The sequence below is a fragment of the Pseudochaenichthys georgianus genome, chromosome 19, assembly GCF_902827115.2.
Source record: "Pseudochaenichthys georgianus chromosome 19, fPseGeo1.2, whole genome shotgun sequence".
In the NCBI taxonomy this organism is placed as follows: Eukaryota; Metazoa; Chordata; class Actinopteri; order Perciformes; family Channichthyidae; genus Pseudochaenichthys; species Pseudochaenichthys georgianus.
In genome coordinates, this window is record NC_047521.1 from 20,706,046 (window position 1) to 20,723,712 (window position 17,667).

Here is a 17,667-nt window from a genome sequence, read left to right on the forward strand (position 1 = left end):
TAACTGGATTCAGCGAGGTACGTTATAAAAAATACATTTCCCTGTATCATACTACGATAAAATATATTTTTTGTTATAAATATATTAACTTCTTTGGACAAGTGACCTTAGTATCTTAAAGGACACCTATCATGCTATATTTAAATGATATATTGTAGGGCCATACCTATATAAGTTATATTTATACGTTTCTGTTTTCAAAATACCAAACAGATCATGCATTTTAGCCATGTATGATTTGTTCAACTTTTAAGTGCAACAATTAACTACTTCACAACAGTACTAACATCCTAACACCAGAAACAGTGAGGTAACGGGGACAGCGAGAGAGAGGACTAATGAAATTGAGAAACTTGCTGCATTTCCTGTTGCTGGAGACGGCATGTCCCCAACTGTCTCCTTTAAGAAAGAGCTGAATCTTGAAGCTTTGGCAAAGACCTGCAGGTCAGCACGGACTGATTTATTTCCACTCATGAATACAACGGCCACCTGGAACCAAGAGGAGTCTGACTTGCAGAGCAGAGGGCCGCCATGATCCCCCTGCAAAAAACAAACAGGAATCATCATCAATGGGTTACTGAAAACATCTGTCCAATTACAAGGACAACTGATTGCTACATTTGAAAACTGTATTTACCTGTTGAAGGTTCATGGCATAAGTGCAAATGTTGTCAGAACCAGACCCAGTCCCACAGCTTGCCACTTGAGTTTCTATATCCCGCAGACTTAAGCCGGCTTTTTGAGTGGCTGAAAAAATGTATGTATTGATGAAGATTAAGATCTACTGAATAATACCGATTTTTAAGTGAGCAAAAAGCATGATAGAAGCTTACCTCCGCTCTTGATGCCCTTATCCCAGCCTGCCACCCAGCATTGAGTTCCAACAGGGAAGCTTCGGGCTTTGCTAACGTCCATACACACAGGCTGGATAAAATCTCCTGTGCTGGCTCGCTTAGTCAGCTTCAGCAGAGCAATATTGAGGCCCGTAAATTTGCTCAGAATAATTTTCTTAACGCCCCGAGTCATCACAAACTCCTCATTTCCATTCACTAGGCGCGGGCCCAGCAACACTCTCCACTCGCGCTTATCTGGATTTGAGCTGTCAGGAGGATGAAGAGCAACATATTGCCTTATTTCACTGCTAAATATAACTTTTATAAACCAACAACGCTTTTATACTTACGTGGAGAAGCACTGGGCAGAAGTGAGGACAAAGTTTTTAGATATCAGGGTTCCTCCACATGTGTAGACCCCATTTTTGTAGAGACTAACCATCCAGGGCCACATCCCTCCAGGTACACGACCACTGTCCCCGGAAGCACGGCTGTTCAGGGGAGCTTTGCCACACATTGACGCTGTATGAGAAACAAATTGCGAAATAAAAATAATCTGAAATAAACGACAGGAAGAGAAAAATAACACGATCCATTTTTATTTAGTATTTTTTCAGGACACTCACGTGCAGCAGTGGTTACAGTTTGGGTCGTGGTGCTTGTTGTTGTTGTTGTTGTTGTTGTTGTTGTTGTTGGCGTAGTCGTTGAGGTAGCTGGAAGACACATATTAAGTACAATTATGCAAATTGTAACACCAAAAATGATTGACTAATGTTAAGAAATCAACTGACAATTAATGGACATAGGCTACCTATTTTTTTATTAACCTGTAGTGTCTCCCCCAACAAACCCAAATATGTATGATTTTATTTAAATTATTTAATAATAAAAAAATCAGGACACTCCCGTGAAGGAGTGGTTACAGTTTATGTTGTAGTACTTGGGGTTGTCGTAGGTATTGTGGTAGCACATATTAAGTTAAGTGTGGCTTTAATTGAATATTTATATATATAATTTTATAAAACTTGTGGTGCCAACGAAAAAAGCTCTTCAGAAGTGTCTGAAATACAAGACAGGTTACAATTTATTTTGCAATGCTTTGGCTTGTCTTTGGTAAGGTTGGCGGTAGGGCTATAGACACAACATTTTGTCTCATTCACTTGTTTAAACATTTTTTTTTTAAGAGAGAACGCTTTTCATATGTAGAGTCTCCAGTTAAAAAGGTATACAATATAATCATAAAAATTATAGACACTTAATTAAAAATTACATGACGAACCTTGGTTAAAAAAAGTGTCTTAAATTATCGATAGAACATAATAATATATGTGGGTTGGATAATATAATGGAAACTTGAGTTTATGTGAAGGTTTGAGAAAAAACATTTACATTCAGCGCTTTTTGTGGATCCTGGGTCAGTAGCAGTGTCTGGTTCTGCAGTAGTAATAGTTGCAGCAGTGACAGGGGGAGGTAGCAGACCAGGACAGGTGTAGCTGTTATCAGCATCCAGTCCACTGGAGCTGAACTGGACAAAGCCTGGCTTATCAGATGTGATGTGGGAGTTGATCCAGGACTGGTAGTTGGACACTCTGGAGTAGACTCCTGGAAGTTTGGGCCGAGCACAGCCAAAACCAAAGCTAACAATTCCAGACTGGACCCAGACGGAGCCCTGCTGGTTCACCATTGGACCTCCCGAGTCACCCTGAGAACATTTGAAGGAGACGTCTGAGCATTTCCTCAACACATTTTACCAACAAGTGACCGAGTCAAGGAAGCAGCCTACCTGACATGAGTCTTTGCCTCCTGCCAGAAGACCAGCACAGATCATGTTGTCTATGATTGTACCGACTCCATTGAGACAGTTACACTGTCTGTTTCCCAGAACTGGCACCTCCACTTCTTGAAGGGTTTCAGGGAACGGTAATGACTCTGAGAGAACAATAACAAGAGAGGTTACTCACAAATCCATCCACGGTTTATAAAGACAATGACACCAAACTCTTTGTCAGCAACAAGCAGACTCACCTCCTTCCTTGACTGCTCCCCAGCCCGTGACCCAGCTATCAGTGCCGCTGTTGAACACACTGTCACCGGCTGCCAGACACACAGGTCTGATGTAGTCTGTGAATTTGACTGGGGAGGAGAGTCTGAGCAGAGCTATGTCATTGTTGCTGGTGTCACTGTCATAGGCTGGGTGCAACACTATCTCAGCAACAGTGCTGGACACTTCATTTGGGTTATTGCCCTGCAGGTTCTGACGGCCCAGAGAAACCCGCCATCCAGAGCTATCCGCACTAAATTGAAAATGACAAAAACATGTATTGGCTTGGGAGAAACATGGACTAAAAGGATAACCGTAGTCAGAGACAATGAACATGTGATCTTTTTATACTTTACAGTTACCCACCTGGAGAAGCAGTGAGCAGCAGACATCACCCACTCTCTGTTGATGAGGGATCCACCACAAACATGGCTGCCAAATCTCTGCAGACTAACCTGCCAGGGCCAACTTCCAGCTGGAGCGTCTTCACCTCCAACTATCCTGGTGTTCAGGGGAGTGATGCCACACACTGCAAAAAGGAGGCATTGGTAAAAATAACAGTACCAACAAAACTGATAAACTGTAAAGTCAACCGAAAAGTCAAGGCGATAACTGCAGGAAGTCAGCTCAAAGCGAGAACCATCCGTATATTTTGGGCCAAATATTTTCATTTAATAATGAATCACACCAGTCAGAGACATCGGATCTATTCTCGCAATGTCCTGAAGGAAATTTAGCATGGAGAGTGTTCCTATAGTCTTTGAACGGTTAGAGCTTAGATAGATCTGAGTATCGTCTGAATACAAATGGACACTGATATTGTGCCGTTAAAGAAGTTGGCCAAGAGGGAGCATGTCAATGAAAAAGAGACCTGGTCACAGCACAGAGCCTACGGGCACCCTACAGTGAACTCCTATTGCAGCTGATCTGCTGGAAATTGCAAGCATATTAGAGTACTGCAGTAGATAGTATACTTACATTTAGCACTTGATTCTGTGGATCCTGGGTCAGTAGCAGTGTCTGGTTCTGCAGTAGTAATAGTTGCAGCAGTGACAGGGGGAGGTAGCAGACCAGGACAGGTGTAGCTGTTATCAGCATCCAGTCCACTGGAGCTGAACTGGACAAAGCCTGGCTTATCAGATGTGATGTGGGAGTTGATCCAGGACTGGTAGTTGGACACTCTGGAGTAGACTCCTGGAAGTTTGGGCCGAGCACAGCCAAAACCAAAGCTAACAATTCCAGACTGGACCCAGACGGAGCCCTGCTGGTTCACCATTGGACCTCCTGAGTCACCCTGAGAACATTTGAAGGAGACGTCTGAGCATTTCCTCAACACATTTTACCAACAAGTGACCGAGTCAAGGAAGCAGCCTACCTGACATGAGTCTTTGCCTCCTGCCAGAAGACCAGCACAGATCATGTTGTCTGTGATTGTACCGACTCCATTGAGACAGTTACACTGTCTGTTTCCCAGAACTGGCACCTCCACTTCTTGAAGGGTTTCAGGGAACGGTAATGACTCTGAGAGAACAATAACAAGAGAGGTTACTCACAAATCCATCCACGGTTTATAAAGACAATGACACCAAACTCTTTGTCAGCAACAAGCAGACTCACCTCCTTCCTTGACTGCTCCCCAGCCCGTGACCCAGCTATCAGTGCCGCTGTTGAACACACTGTCACCGGCTGCCAGACACACAGGTCTGATGTAGTCTGTGAATTTGACTGGGGAGGAGAGTCTGAGCAGAGCTATGTCATTGTTGCTGGTGTCACTGTCATAGGCTGGGTGCAACACTATCTCAGCAACAGTGCTGGACACTTCATTTGGGTTATTGCCCTGCAGGTTCTGACGGCCCAGAGAAACCCGCCATCCAGAGCTATCCGCACTAAATTGAAAATGACAAAAACATGTATTGGCTTGGGAGAAACATGGACTAAAAGGATAACCGTAGTCAGAGACAATGAACATGTGATCTTTTTATACTTTACAGTTACCCACCTGGAGAAGCAGTGAGCAGCAGACATCACCCACTCTCTGTTGATGAGGGATCCACCACAAACATGGCTGCCAAATCTCTGCAGACTAACCTGCCAGGGCCAACTTCCAGCTGGAGCGTCTTCACCTCCAACTATCCTGGTGTTCAGGGGAGTGATGCCACACACTGCAAAAAGGAGGCATTGGTAAAAATAACAGTACCAACAAAACTGATAAACTGTAAAGTCAACCGAAAAGTCAAGGCGATAACTGCAGGAAGTCAGCTCAAAGCGAGAACCATCCGTACATTTTGGGCCAAATATTTTCATTTAATAATGAATCACACCAGTCAGAGACATCGGATCTATTCTCGCAATGTCCTGAAGGAAATTTAGCATGGAGAGTGTTCCTATAGTCTTTGAACGGTTAGAGCTTAGATAGATCTGAGTATCGTCTGAATACAAATGGACACTGATATTGTGCCGTTAAAGAAGTTGGCCAAGAGGGAGCATGTCAATGAAAAAGAGACCTGGTCACAGCACAGAGCCTACGGGCACCCTACAGTGAACTCCTATTGCAGCTGATCTGCTGGAAATTGCAAGCATATTAGAGTACTGCAGTAGATAGTATACTTACATTTAGCACTTGATTCTGTGGATCCTGGGTCAGTAGCAGTGTCTGGTTCTGCAGTAGTAATAGTTGCAGCAGTGACAGGGGGAGGTAGCAGACCAGGACAGGTGTAGCTGTTATCAGCATCCAGTCCACTGGAGCTGAACTGGACAAAGCCTGGCTTATCAGATGTGATGTGGGAGTTGATCCAGGACTGGTAGTTGGACACTCTGGAGTAGACTCCTGGAAGTTTGGGCCGAGCACAGCCAAAACCAAAGCTAACAATTCCAGACTGGACCCAGACGGAGCCCTGCTGGTTCACCATTGGACCTCCCGAGTCACCCTGAGAACATTTGAAGGAGACGTCTGAGCATTTCCTCAACACATTTTACCAACAAGTGACCGAGTCAAGGAAGCAGCCTACCTGACATGAGTCTTTGCCTCCCTCCAGAAGACCAGCACAGATCATGTTGTCTGTGATTGTACCGACTCCATTGAGACAGTTACACTGTCTGTTTCCCTGAACTGGCACCTCCACTTCTTGAAGGGTTTCAGGGAACGGTAATGACTCTGAGAGAACAATAACAAGAGAGGTTACTCACAAATCCATCCACGGTTTATAAAGACAATGACACCAAACTCTTTGTCAGCAACAAGCAGACTCACCTCCTTCCTTGACTGCTCCCCAGCCCGTGACCCAGCTATCAGTGCCGCTGTTGAACACACTGTCACCGGCTGCCAGACACACAGGTCTGATGTAGTCTGTGAATTTGACTGGGGAGGAGAGTCTGAGCAGAGCTATGTCATTGTTGCTGGTGTCACTGTCATAGGCTGGGTGCAACACTATCTCAGCAACAGTGCTGGACACTTCATTTGGGTTATTGCCCTGCAGGTTCTGACGGCCCAGAGAAACCCGCCATCCAGAGCTATCCGCACTAAATTGAAAATGACAAAAACATGTATTGGCTTGGGAGAAACATGGACTAAAAGGATAACCGTAGTCAGAGACAATGAACATGTGATCTTTTTATACTTTACAGTTACCCACCTGGAGAAGCAGTGAGCAGCAGACATCACCCACTCTCTGTTGATGAGGGATCCACCACAAACATGGCTGCCAAATCTCTGCAGACTAACCTGCCAGGGCCAACTTCCAGCTGGAGCGTCTTCACCTCCAACTATCCTGGTGTTCAGGGGAGTGATGCCACACACTGCAAAAAGGAGGCATTGGTAAAAAGAACAGTACCAACAAAACTGATAAACTGTAAAGTCAACCGAAAAGTCCAGGCGATAACTGCAGGAAGTCAGCTCAAAGCGAGAACCATCCGTACATTTTGGGCCAAATATTTTCATTTAATAATGAATCACACCAGTCAGAGACATCGGATCTATTCTCGCAATGTCCTGAAGGAAATTTAGCATGGAGAGTGTTCCTATAGTCTTTGAACGGTTAGAGCTTAGATAGATCTGAGTATCGTCTGAATAAAAATGGACACTGATATTGTGCCGTTAAAGAAGTTGGCCAAGAGGGAGCATGTCAATGAAAAAGAGACCTGGTCACAGCACAGAGCCTACGAGCACCCTACAGTGAACTCCTATTGCAGCTGATCTGCTGGAAATTGCAAGCATATTAGAGTACTGCAGTAGATAGTATACTTACATTTAGCACTTGATTCTGTGGATCCTGGGTCAGTAGCAGTGTCTGGTTCTGCAGTAGTAATAGTTGCAGCAGTGACAGGGGGAGGTAGCAGACCAGGACAGGTGTAGCTGTTATCAGCATCCAGTCCACTGGAGCTGAACTGGACAAAGCCTGGCTTATCAGATGTGATGTGGGAGTTGATCCAGGACTGGTAGTTGGACACTCTGGAGTAGACTCCTGGAAGTTTGGGCCGAGCACAGCCAAAACCAAAGCTAACAATTCCAGACTGGACCCAGGCGGAGCCCTGCTGGTTCACCATTGGACCTCCCGAGTCACCCTGAGAACATTTGAAGGAGACGTCTGAGCATTTCCTCAACACATTTTACCAACAAGTGACCGAGTCAAGGAAGCAGCCTACCTGACATGAGTCTTTGCCTCCTGCCAGAAGACCAGCACAGATCATGTTGTCTGTGATTGTACCGACTCCATTGAGACAGTTACACTGTCTGTTTCCCTGAACTGGCACCTCCACTTCTTGAAGGGTTTCAGGGAACGGTAATGACTCTGAGAGAACAATAACAAGAGAGGTTACTCACAAATCCATCCACGGTTTATAAAGACAATGACACCAAACTCTTTGTCAGCAACAAGCAGACTCACCTCCTTCCTTGACTGCTCCCCAGCCCGTGACCCAGCTATCAGTGCCGCTGTTGAACACACTGTCACCGGCTGCCAGACACACAGGTCTGATGTAGTCTGTGAATTTGACTGGGGAGGAGAGTCTGAGCAGAGCTATGTCATTGTTGCTGGTGTCACTGTCATAGGCTGGGTGCAACACTATCTCAGCAACAGTGCTGGACACTTCATTTGGGTTATTGCCCTGCAGGTTCTGACGGCCCAGAGAAACCCGCCATCCAGAGCTATCCGCACTAAATTGAAAATGACAAAAACATGTATTGGCTTGGGAGAAACATGGACTAAAAGGATAACCGTAGTCAGAGACAATGAACATGTGATCTTTTTATACTTTACAGTTACCCACCTGGAGAAGCAGTGAGCAGCAGACATCACCCACTCTCTGTTGATGAGGGATCCACCACAAACATGGCTGCCAAATCTCTGCAGACTAACCTGCCAGGGCCAACTTCCAGCTGGAGCGTCTTCACCTCCAACTATCCTGGTGTTCAGGGGAGTGATGCCACACACTGCAAAAAGGAGGCATTGGTAAAAATAACAGTACCAACAAAACTGATAAACTGTAAAGTCAACCGAAAAGTCAAGGCGATAACTGCAGGAAGTCAGCTCAAAGCGAGAACCATCCGTACATTTTGGGCCAAATATTTTCATTTAATAATGAATCACACCAGTCAGAGACATCGGATCTATTCTCGCAATGTCCTGAAGGAAATTTAGCATGGAGAGTGTTCCTATAGTCTTTGAACGGTTAGAGCTTAGATAGATCTGAGTATCGTCTGAATACAAATGGACACTGATATTGTGCCGTTAAAGAAGTTGGCCAAGAGGGAGCATGTCAATGAAAAAGAGACCTGGTCACAGCACAGAGCCTACGAGCACCCTACAGTGAACTCCTATTGCAGCTGATCTGCTGGAAATTGCAAGCATATTAGAGTACTGCAGTAGATAGTATACTTACATTTAGCACTTGATTCTGTGGATCCTGGGTCAGTAGCAGTGTCTGGTTCTGCAGTAGTAATAGTTGCAGCAGTGACAGGGGGAGGTAGCAGACCAGGACAGGTGTAGCTGTTATCAGCATCCAGTCCACTGGAGCTGAACTGGACAAAGCCTGGCTTATCAGATGTGATGTGGGAGTTGATCCAGGACTGGTAGTTGGACACTCTGGAGTAGACTCCTGGAAGTTTGGGCCGAGCACAGCCAAAACCAAAGCTAACAATTCCAGACTGGACCCAGACGGAGCCCTGCTGGTTCACCATTGGACCTCCCGAGTCACCCTGAGAACATTTGAAGGAGACGTCTGAGCATTTCCTCAACACATTTTACCAACAAGTGACCGAGTCAAGGAAGCAGCCTACCTGACATGAGTCTTTGCCTCCCTCCAGAAGACCAGCACAGATCATGTTGTCTGTGATTGTACCGACTCCATTGAGACAGTTACACTGTCTGTTTCCCTGAACTGGCACCTCCACTTCTTGAAGGGTTTCAGGGAACGGTAATGACTCTGAGAGAACAATAACAAGAGAGGTTACTCACAAATCCATCCACGGTTTATAAAGACAATGACACCAAACTCTTTGTCAGCAACAAGCAGACTCACCTCCTTCCTTGACTGCTCCCCAGCCCGTGACCCAGCTATCAGTGCCGCTGTTGAACACACTGTCACCGGCTGCCAGACACACAGGTCTGATGTAGTCTGTGAATTTGACTGGGGATGAGAGTCTGAGCAGAGCTATGTCATTGTTGCTGGTGTCACTGTCATAGGCTGGGTGCAACACTATCTCAGCAACAGTGCTGGACACTTCATTTGGGTTATTGCCCTGCAGGTTCTGACGGCCCAGAGAAACCCGCCATCCAGAGCTATCCGCACTAAATTGAAAATGACAAAAACATGTATTGGCTTGGGAGAAACATGGACTAAAAGGATAACCGTAGTCAGAGACAATGAACATGTGATCTTTTTATACTTTACAGTTACCCACCTGGAGAAGCAGTGAGCAGCAGACATCACCCACTCTCTGTTGATGAGGGATCCACCACAAACATGGCTGCCAAATCTCTGCAGACTAACCTGCCAGGGCCAACTTCCAGCTGGAGCGTCTTCACCTCCAACTATCCTGGTGTTCAGGGGAGTGATGCCACACACTGCAAAAAGGAGGCATTGGTAAAAAGAACAGTACCAACAAAACTGATAAACTGTAAAGTCAACCGAAAAGTCAAGGCGATAACTGCAGGAAGTCAGCTCAAAGCGAGAACCATCCGTACATTTTGGGCCAAATATTTTCATTTAATAATGAATCACACCAGTCAGAGACATCGGATCTATTCTCGCAATGTCCTGAAGGAAATTTAGCATGGAGAGTGTTCCTATAGTCTTTGAACGGTTAGAGCTTAGATAGATCTGAGTATCGTCTGAATAAAAATGGACACTGATATTGTGCCGTTAAAGAAGTTGGCCAAGAGGGAGCATGTCAATGAAAAGGAGACCTGGTCACAGCACAGAGCCTACGGGCACCCTACAGTGAACTCCTATTGCAGCTGATCTGCTGGAAATTGCAAGCATATTAGAGTACTGCAGTAGATAGTATACTTACATTTAGCACTTGATTCTGTGGATCCTGGGTCAGTAGCAGTGTCTGGTTCTGCAGTAGTAATAGTTGCAGCAGTGACAGGGGGAGGTAGCAGACCAGGACAGGTGTAGCTGTTATCAGCATCCAGTCCACTGGAGCTGAACTGGACAAAGCCTGGCTTATCAGATGTGATGTGGGAGTTGATCCAGGACTGGTAGTTGGACACTCTGGAGTAGACTCCTGGAAGTTTGGGCCGAGCACAGCCAAAACCAAAGCTAACAATTCCAGACTGGACCCAGACGGAGCCCTGCTGGTTCACCATTGGACCTCCCGAGTCACCCTGAGAACATTTGAAGGAGACGTCTGAGCATTTCCTCAACACATTTTACCAACAAGTGACCGAGTCAAGGAAGCAGCCTACCTGACATGAGTCTTTGCCTCCCTCCAGAAGACCAGCACAGATCATGTTGTCTGTGATTGTACCGACTCCATTGAGACAGTTACACTGTCTGTTTCCCTGAACTGGCACCTCCACTTCTTGAAGGGTTTCAGGGAACGGTAATGACTCTGAGAGAACAATAACAAGAGAGGTTACTCACAAATCCATCCACGGTTTATAAAGACAATGACACCAAACTCTTTGTCAGCAACAAGCAGACTCACCTCCTTCCTTGACTGCTCCCCAGCCCGTGACCCAGCTATCAGTGCCGCTGTTGAACACACTGTCACCGGCTGCCAGACACACAGGTCTGATGTAGTCTGTGAATTTGACTGGGGAGGAGAGTCTGAGCAGAGCTATGTCATTGTTGCTGGTGTCACTGTCATAGGCTGGGTGCAACACTATCTCAGCAACAGTGCTGGACACTTCATTTGGGTTATTGCCCTGCAGGTTCTGACGGCCCAGAGAAACCCGCCATCCAGAGCTATCCGCACTAAATTGAAAATGACAAAAACATGTATTGGCTTGGGAGAAACATGGACTAAAAGGATAACCGTAGTCAGAGACAATGAACATGTGATCTTTTTATACTTTACAGTTACCCACCTGGAGAAGCAGTGAGCAGCAGACATCACCCACTCTCTGTTGATGAGGGATCCACCACAAACATGGCTGCCAAATCTCTGCAGACTAACCTGCCAGGGCCAACTTCCAGCTGGAGCGTCTTCACCTCCAACTATCCTGGTGTTCAGGGGAGTGATGCCACATACTGGAAAACAGATAATTACATCAATACATTAGAAACAAAGTCAGTTTAGAGTTTTTGTTTGTATATTTAAAAAGTTAGAAAACTTTAAACTTTAAAAATGCCAGATAATTAAACTGATTAAATTAAATATTGAACTCACCATCAAGCTGAGCATGTGATTCTGGGAAAGAGAACAAAAAATTGACGTTTTATCAATTGGAAAATACTGGGTATTACAGTATAAGGCAAACACACAAACAATATATTCTACTTATATTGTACAAAAACATTTAAATTATTTGTCATGTTTATTTACCACTGTCAAATAATGCATCTCTAAAATAAAAACATTACAATTTGTGATTTATGGATTTATCTTTAACTAACTTCAGAGCTAAACAGATAATGTTATAGTAAAATATTTATATTTAATAAAGTCATTTTAAATTGTATAACTTACAACTTTTATTCGAAAGGATATAAAATGATAATCTGATTTATCAATGAAGAAAGTCCTAAAGTATGTCTCTTCATTAAAGATCTTGCCATTTTTTGATATATATATTCCATTCTTTAATTATATAGCACTTGAGCACACTGGCTGCAATTATTTTACATATAATACAGCTACCTTTTAGTTAAAACAATCATGAATACAAAACAAAATGTACCGGAAAATATAATAATAACATTTTGTAATGGCATTTAATAAAAAGATACATTATAAAAATGTAATACAATGCTTTATTCTTAAAGTTGGCACTTAAAAATGATTTACAATGCCACAGAAAATACTTTTGGGGTAACAACAATTCATGGGAATTACAGAAATTGATGCCAAACTACAAAATGTCGGGCACTTCTTTTAGAGGAAACCGGAAAATACATTACAGTGGTAAAATGTCTACTTATTACTATTTCATCTAGCTATTCATATGTTTTTATTGTAGGCTAATCTAAATTTACAATTTAAAATATATTCAGGTTTTCAAATCATACTGTTCACATCTAAAATACTCAGTTGAAATTGATGTTCCTTAATCACAAGATAATCGTAACAAACAGTTCAGAAAGCTTTAAAAATCATGTAAATAGAGAGTTAAATCATTTTAAGCCCTTTTTTTCAATAAGGCCTATCCTCAAATGTAAGTGTGACTTACCTGCAGTTAAAATGCAAAAAGTCAAAACACAGATCCACTTTCCTGAAGCCATTGTGTGACTGCTAGACTCCTGTTTGTCACTCTTTATATACTCATTTTGACGTGTCACCTGCCGGGACATGTGCCCCTCCCATCAAGCACTCCTGCATCATCTAAAAGAGTTACAGTTTCCTTGTTTGTATTGCTCAATTTTTGTGAATAAAAGACTACGATGATCCATGAATGTCCTTTTATACAGAGTTAAGAGGCCACTGTCCTGACTATAAGTCCCTTAACTCTAATAGTTTAATCTGTAATGAGGATAGTTGTCTTATTAGTGAAAAACTAGATTAAAACAAAGTAAAGATTATTACTCCAATTGTATTTGATAATTAAAACAATTTGATATCAAATTGGAATATGAGTCCTTGGTTTGAAGACCGAACTTCCCCTTTCACAGTCCAATAGATCTGAATAAATATATATATTGCTGCTACTGTCACGATCTGTCCGTGTTGTGTTTTGTCTGTTCATCTGCATTTGGGTCCTGCTTGCCTCACTCAACCCTGACAGAAGGAACTCACCAAATATGGGTCCAGCAGATCCTTTTGAGCAGGAATTGTTGGATTTTACTTTTTCTTTGGCTACCTGCTCTGATCGATGTATGGGAGCGTCCAGGGTTCAGCAGCGAGAGGCTGCTCTGGCAGAGGCGCGCCAGATAACTATGGAGAAACCAGGCTTGGTGAGATTCTTACCGGGCGGGATTTTGGATTTCCTCATGGTGTGTTATCCGCTGCCTGACAGTCCCAGGCCTCCTAACTCCCGTTATGAGACCACACGCATCGGTGTGGTCCGTTTGCAGCCCGATCCATGGTTCTGGCCCCAGCAGCCATGGTTCCAGACTTAGTTCTGGCCCCAGCAGCCATGGTTCCAGACCCAGTTCTGGCCCCAGCAGCCATGGTTCCAGACCTAGTTCTGGCCCCAGCAGCCATGGCCCCGGCCCCAGTTCCAGCCCCAGCGGCCATGGTTCCAGACCCAGCTCTGGCCCCAGCTGCCATAGTCCCATCTCTGGTCCCTTCTCTAGTCTTTTCTCGAGTCCTAACTCAAGTCCCTTCTCTGGTACCCTCTCTAGTCTCTTCTCGAGTTCCCCCTCTAGTCCCTTCCCAAGTCCCTTCCCTAGTCCCTCCTCAGGTCACTTCTCTAGTCCCTTCTCTAGTCCCTTCTCCAGTCCCACCTCTAGTCACTTCTCTAGTCACTTCTCAGGTACCAACTCTAGTCCCTACTCTAGTCCCTCCTCTAGTCCCATCTCTCGTCCCTTCTCAAATCCCAACTCTAGTCCCTTCTCAAATCCCAACTCTAGTCCCATTTCGAGTCCCCTCTCCAGTTCCCTCTCGAGTCCCCTCTCCAGTCCCCTCTCGAGTCCCCTCTCGAGTCCCCTCTCCAGTCCCCTCTCGAGTCCCCTCCCCAGTCCCCTCTCCAGTCCCAACTCAAGTTCCTACTCAAGTCCCAATTCAAGCCCCTACTGAAGTGCCGTTGGAGGTTCCGCTGGGGGTCCTGCCAACTCCATGTCTTGTCCCGTTGGGGGTCCCGCCGACTGCTGCTCTGCCGGGGGTCCTGCCAACCCTGTGTCCCGTCCTGTTGGAGGTTCCACTGGGGGTCCTGCCAACTCCATGTTCTGTCCCGTTGGGGGTCCCGCCGACTACTCTCCTGCCGGGGGTCCTGCCAACCCTATGTCCTGTGCCGATGGAGGTTCCACTGGGGGTCCTGCCGGCTCCATGTCCAGTCCCGTTGGAGGTCCCGTCGACTACTCTCCTGCCGGGGGTCCTGCCAACCCTATGTCCTGTCCCGTTGGGGGTCCTGCCGACTGCGCTTCTGCCGGGGGTCCTGCCAATCCCGTGTCCTGTACCGTTGGAGGTCCCGCCTACTGCTCTCCTGCTGGGGGTCCTGCCGAGGCCTGTCCCACCAGCTCCGGTTCCTGTCCGGCCGACACCGGGTCCTGCCCGGCCTCCGGCGCTGTCCCGTCAGCGCCTTCCTGCCCAGCCTCCGGAGCTGTCTGGTCTTCGCCCTCGAGCCCGGCCCCCTGAGAGCCGCGGTCTTCGCCCTCGAGCCCGGCCCCCTGAGTGCCGCGGTCCTCGCCCTCGGGCCTGGCCCCCTGACTCTTCCTGCCGCTGCCTTCGCCCTCGGGGCCGGCTCCCTGACTCTTCCTGCCACTGCCTTCGCCCTCATGCTCGGCCCCCTGAGTTCGCCCGCTGTGGCCTTCGCCCCACCTTGGACTCTGCCTTGCCCCCGGGCCGTCCGCCCGAGTTCCCCTTTTTTAACTCTTCGTGAAGCAGTCACGTGGTATCGACCAACCCAGTCTCACGGCATTTCGTGTTCACCAACACGATTTTTAATCTATTGATTCGTGTTCACCATCACGATTTGCCCCTTTTTTTCGTGTTGTACAGCACGATTTTAAAAGCAATGTATTTCTACTGGTAACGTGTTTCGTGCCTGCAGGCTGCAGCACGTCTTTTTCTCCGGTCGGGTCGTGGAAGCTGTGTGGTTCATAAAAACATGTTCTTACTCAATATCAAGCCACAGTTATTGCTTTTATTTTAAATCGTATAATTTCGGACTTTTGTTGCCGTCTGTGAGGAAAATAAATGGGGCTCAGAGCCTCAGGATACTGAAATCTGTATTTTTAAAATATTTTTTTCCTTCTAATTTGTTATTCTTTTCAAAATAACACACTGTTATTTACTCACCAATAACACACAATTATCCTTGCTTTTATTTATTGGTTTAATTCCATAATCTCGGGCTTTTTTGGCGTCCATCAGGAACTGAATTTCAAAATAAATATAACCGGAAACAGACGTAGGCATTTCGAGCGATTACCCAAGATCCTCAGCTATGGTTTTAAGCTCGCTGATTGGATGTGTTAGCCGCAATGCATGCTGGGAGTTGGTGTTTATATTATATGAAATCCGGAAAACATTTTAAAAGTATAAAATAATACTTAATTCCGAGTGCTCTTGCTTTTCTCTTTGAAAGTCATCACATAACGGCATTGTAACACACGGTTCGGCTGCATTACATATTACAGATCTGCCGTAGTTCTTTATTTAGAGAGCCCTGATGAGAAGACCTTTGGAAAAACTGGAAGAAATGGCGCCGAAACTGAATACTTGACGTGGATCATAAATATATCAACAATTAAACAACATCTTCAATTTCTCTTCACACAATACGTCTCCTTGCAGTATCAACACTAATTCGGCTGACTTTTACATTTGATCTAATTCATAGATATGTTATATTTACACCATAACGGTGCACAGCTGATAGAAAAGGACTGTAGTTTTTAAAGATATTACTGATTTTCTTTGAATGTAAGAATGTAAATACTGAGTCTGAAATAGTATAGCAATATGCTGTAAAATGATGTGAAAGCATGCATAAAACTATACATCTTCAGTACATACACACTAATAATACAAAGTTATTATGGCTGTGTGTACCTTGTGTGCACCTCCTAGTGGTTAAAGCACGTTATTGAATTATTGTTTTTATGTGTTATATTTGATTAAAAAAATATTAAGAGTACATACTTTCATAGGGGGAAAGTATAAATATAGAAATATAGAATATAAAAAATCAAGAAGATACTATAAGTGATCTCTACAATAAAACAGTTTAGTGCAGGACGTACAAAGATATTAATAGGAGGAGGTGCAAAACAGAAAAACGGATGAACCTTTATTTAAACATTAAATATTAAATATTAAGCCCGACAACGTAATTAATGTCTAATATATTGCTTTCCTGCAATGTTAACTATGTTGAAGCACTTATTTTAACTGATATTATACACATTAATTATACTCTTATGTATGTAGATAGAATAAGAAATGTGCAGAATATGACAGTTTAATGGTGGAGGTACACACATATTGATAGATGTCTTGTAATGCACTGTTGAGGAACCTGTGACCCAAGTTTTTCATTCATTGCATAACTACACTGTAGTTGTGTATGATATGTCAATAAACCTTTGAAAATCTTGAAAGGGATGTGCAAAATAGCCATAATATACAGTCTTTAATTAACTATTAGTAGAGAATAACGAGTAATGAATATACTTTATTACTTGTTTCCATTCATGTCAATTGCAGATACATGTTTAGTCTTCTCAAGCACCAACTATCAAATATCTCTCCTGATTGTTGGCACTTGACAATCACCTTACCTGAATGTTACTCAGGTGTAACTAAAGTCTGATTTAAGGGTTGTTTATATTTCACATAATTAATCAGAATCTGCAAAGTAAGTCAAATAAATGCAGTGGAGTAAAAATACCAGGTTAACCTCTGAATTGTAGTGGAGTAGAATTACAAAGTAGCAATGAGCTGTCATGTGGGTATATATTGATGCTGCGCATTATGGACACAAGTGATTTTCACCCATTTATTAATTATATGTTTTACATTTGATAACACCAATGTGTTTAATAATGGCAACTTCTAATTGTGGGAAAAACGAAAACGTTCAGTAGAGACGTCCCATAGAACATTTTGCGAAACACAATAGCCAGCATGTGTAGTTCTGGGGGGGTGTTCGATTCCAGTTTTGGATAATCTGGCGTGGTTTCGTTCCATTTCACACAGCTGTTTGACGCTCTGCGTAAGGACTGTAGTCCTAAACGATAGCTGGGGATTATGGGTAGTGTAGTGTCTTCGGCCATCCTAAACTCAGAAATGTTGACAATTGCAATGATGTTCGAAATGTCCCTTATAGGCCTACGTCTGTTTCCGGTTATTTTTATTTTGAAATTCAGTTCCTGACGGACACCAAAAAAGCCCGAGATTATGGAATTAAACCAATAAATAAAAGCAAGGATAATTGTGTGTTATTGGTGAGTAAATAACAGTGTGTTATTTTGAAAAGAATAACAAATTAGAAGGAAAGAAATATTTAAAAATACAGATTTCAGTATCCT

The 17,667-nt window shown here is 44.2% G+C and overlaps 1 protein-coding gene across 1 annotated transcript; it reads right to left on the bottom strand.

Moving 5' to 3' along the window:
• Positions 1–7: 7 nt before the first annotated feature.
• On the bottom strand, positions 8–12,792 carry LOC117465093 (uncharacterized). Its single transcript, XM_071206656.1, has 31 exons — positions 12,708–12,792; positions 11,708–11,728; positions 11,406–11,568; positions 11,024–11,292; positions 10,782–10,927; positions 10,385–10,700; positions 9,773–9,935; positions 9,391–9,659; positions 9,149–9,294; positions 8,752–9,067; positions 8,140–8,302; positions 7,758–8,026; positions 7,516–7,661; positions 7,119–7,434; positions 6,507–6,669; positions 6,125–6,393; positions 5,883–6,028; positions 5,486–5,801; positions 4,874–5,036; positions 4,492–4,760; positions 4,250–4,395; positions 3,853–4,168; positions 3,241–3,403; positions 2,859–3,127; positions 2,617–2,762; positions 2,223–2,535; positions 1,460–1,546; positions 1,184–1,355; positions 834–1,099; positions 638–747; positions 8–540 (listed from the first exon to the last, which is right to left on the bottom strand). Exons 1-31 carry the CDS (start codon positions 12,757–12,759, stop codon positions 283–285), a joined length of 6,327 nt encoding a protein of 2,108 aa, XP_071062757.1. The 5' UTR covers positions 12,760–12,792; the 3' UTR covers positions 8–282.
• Positions 12,793–17,667: the final 4,875 nt, after the last annotated feature.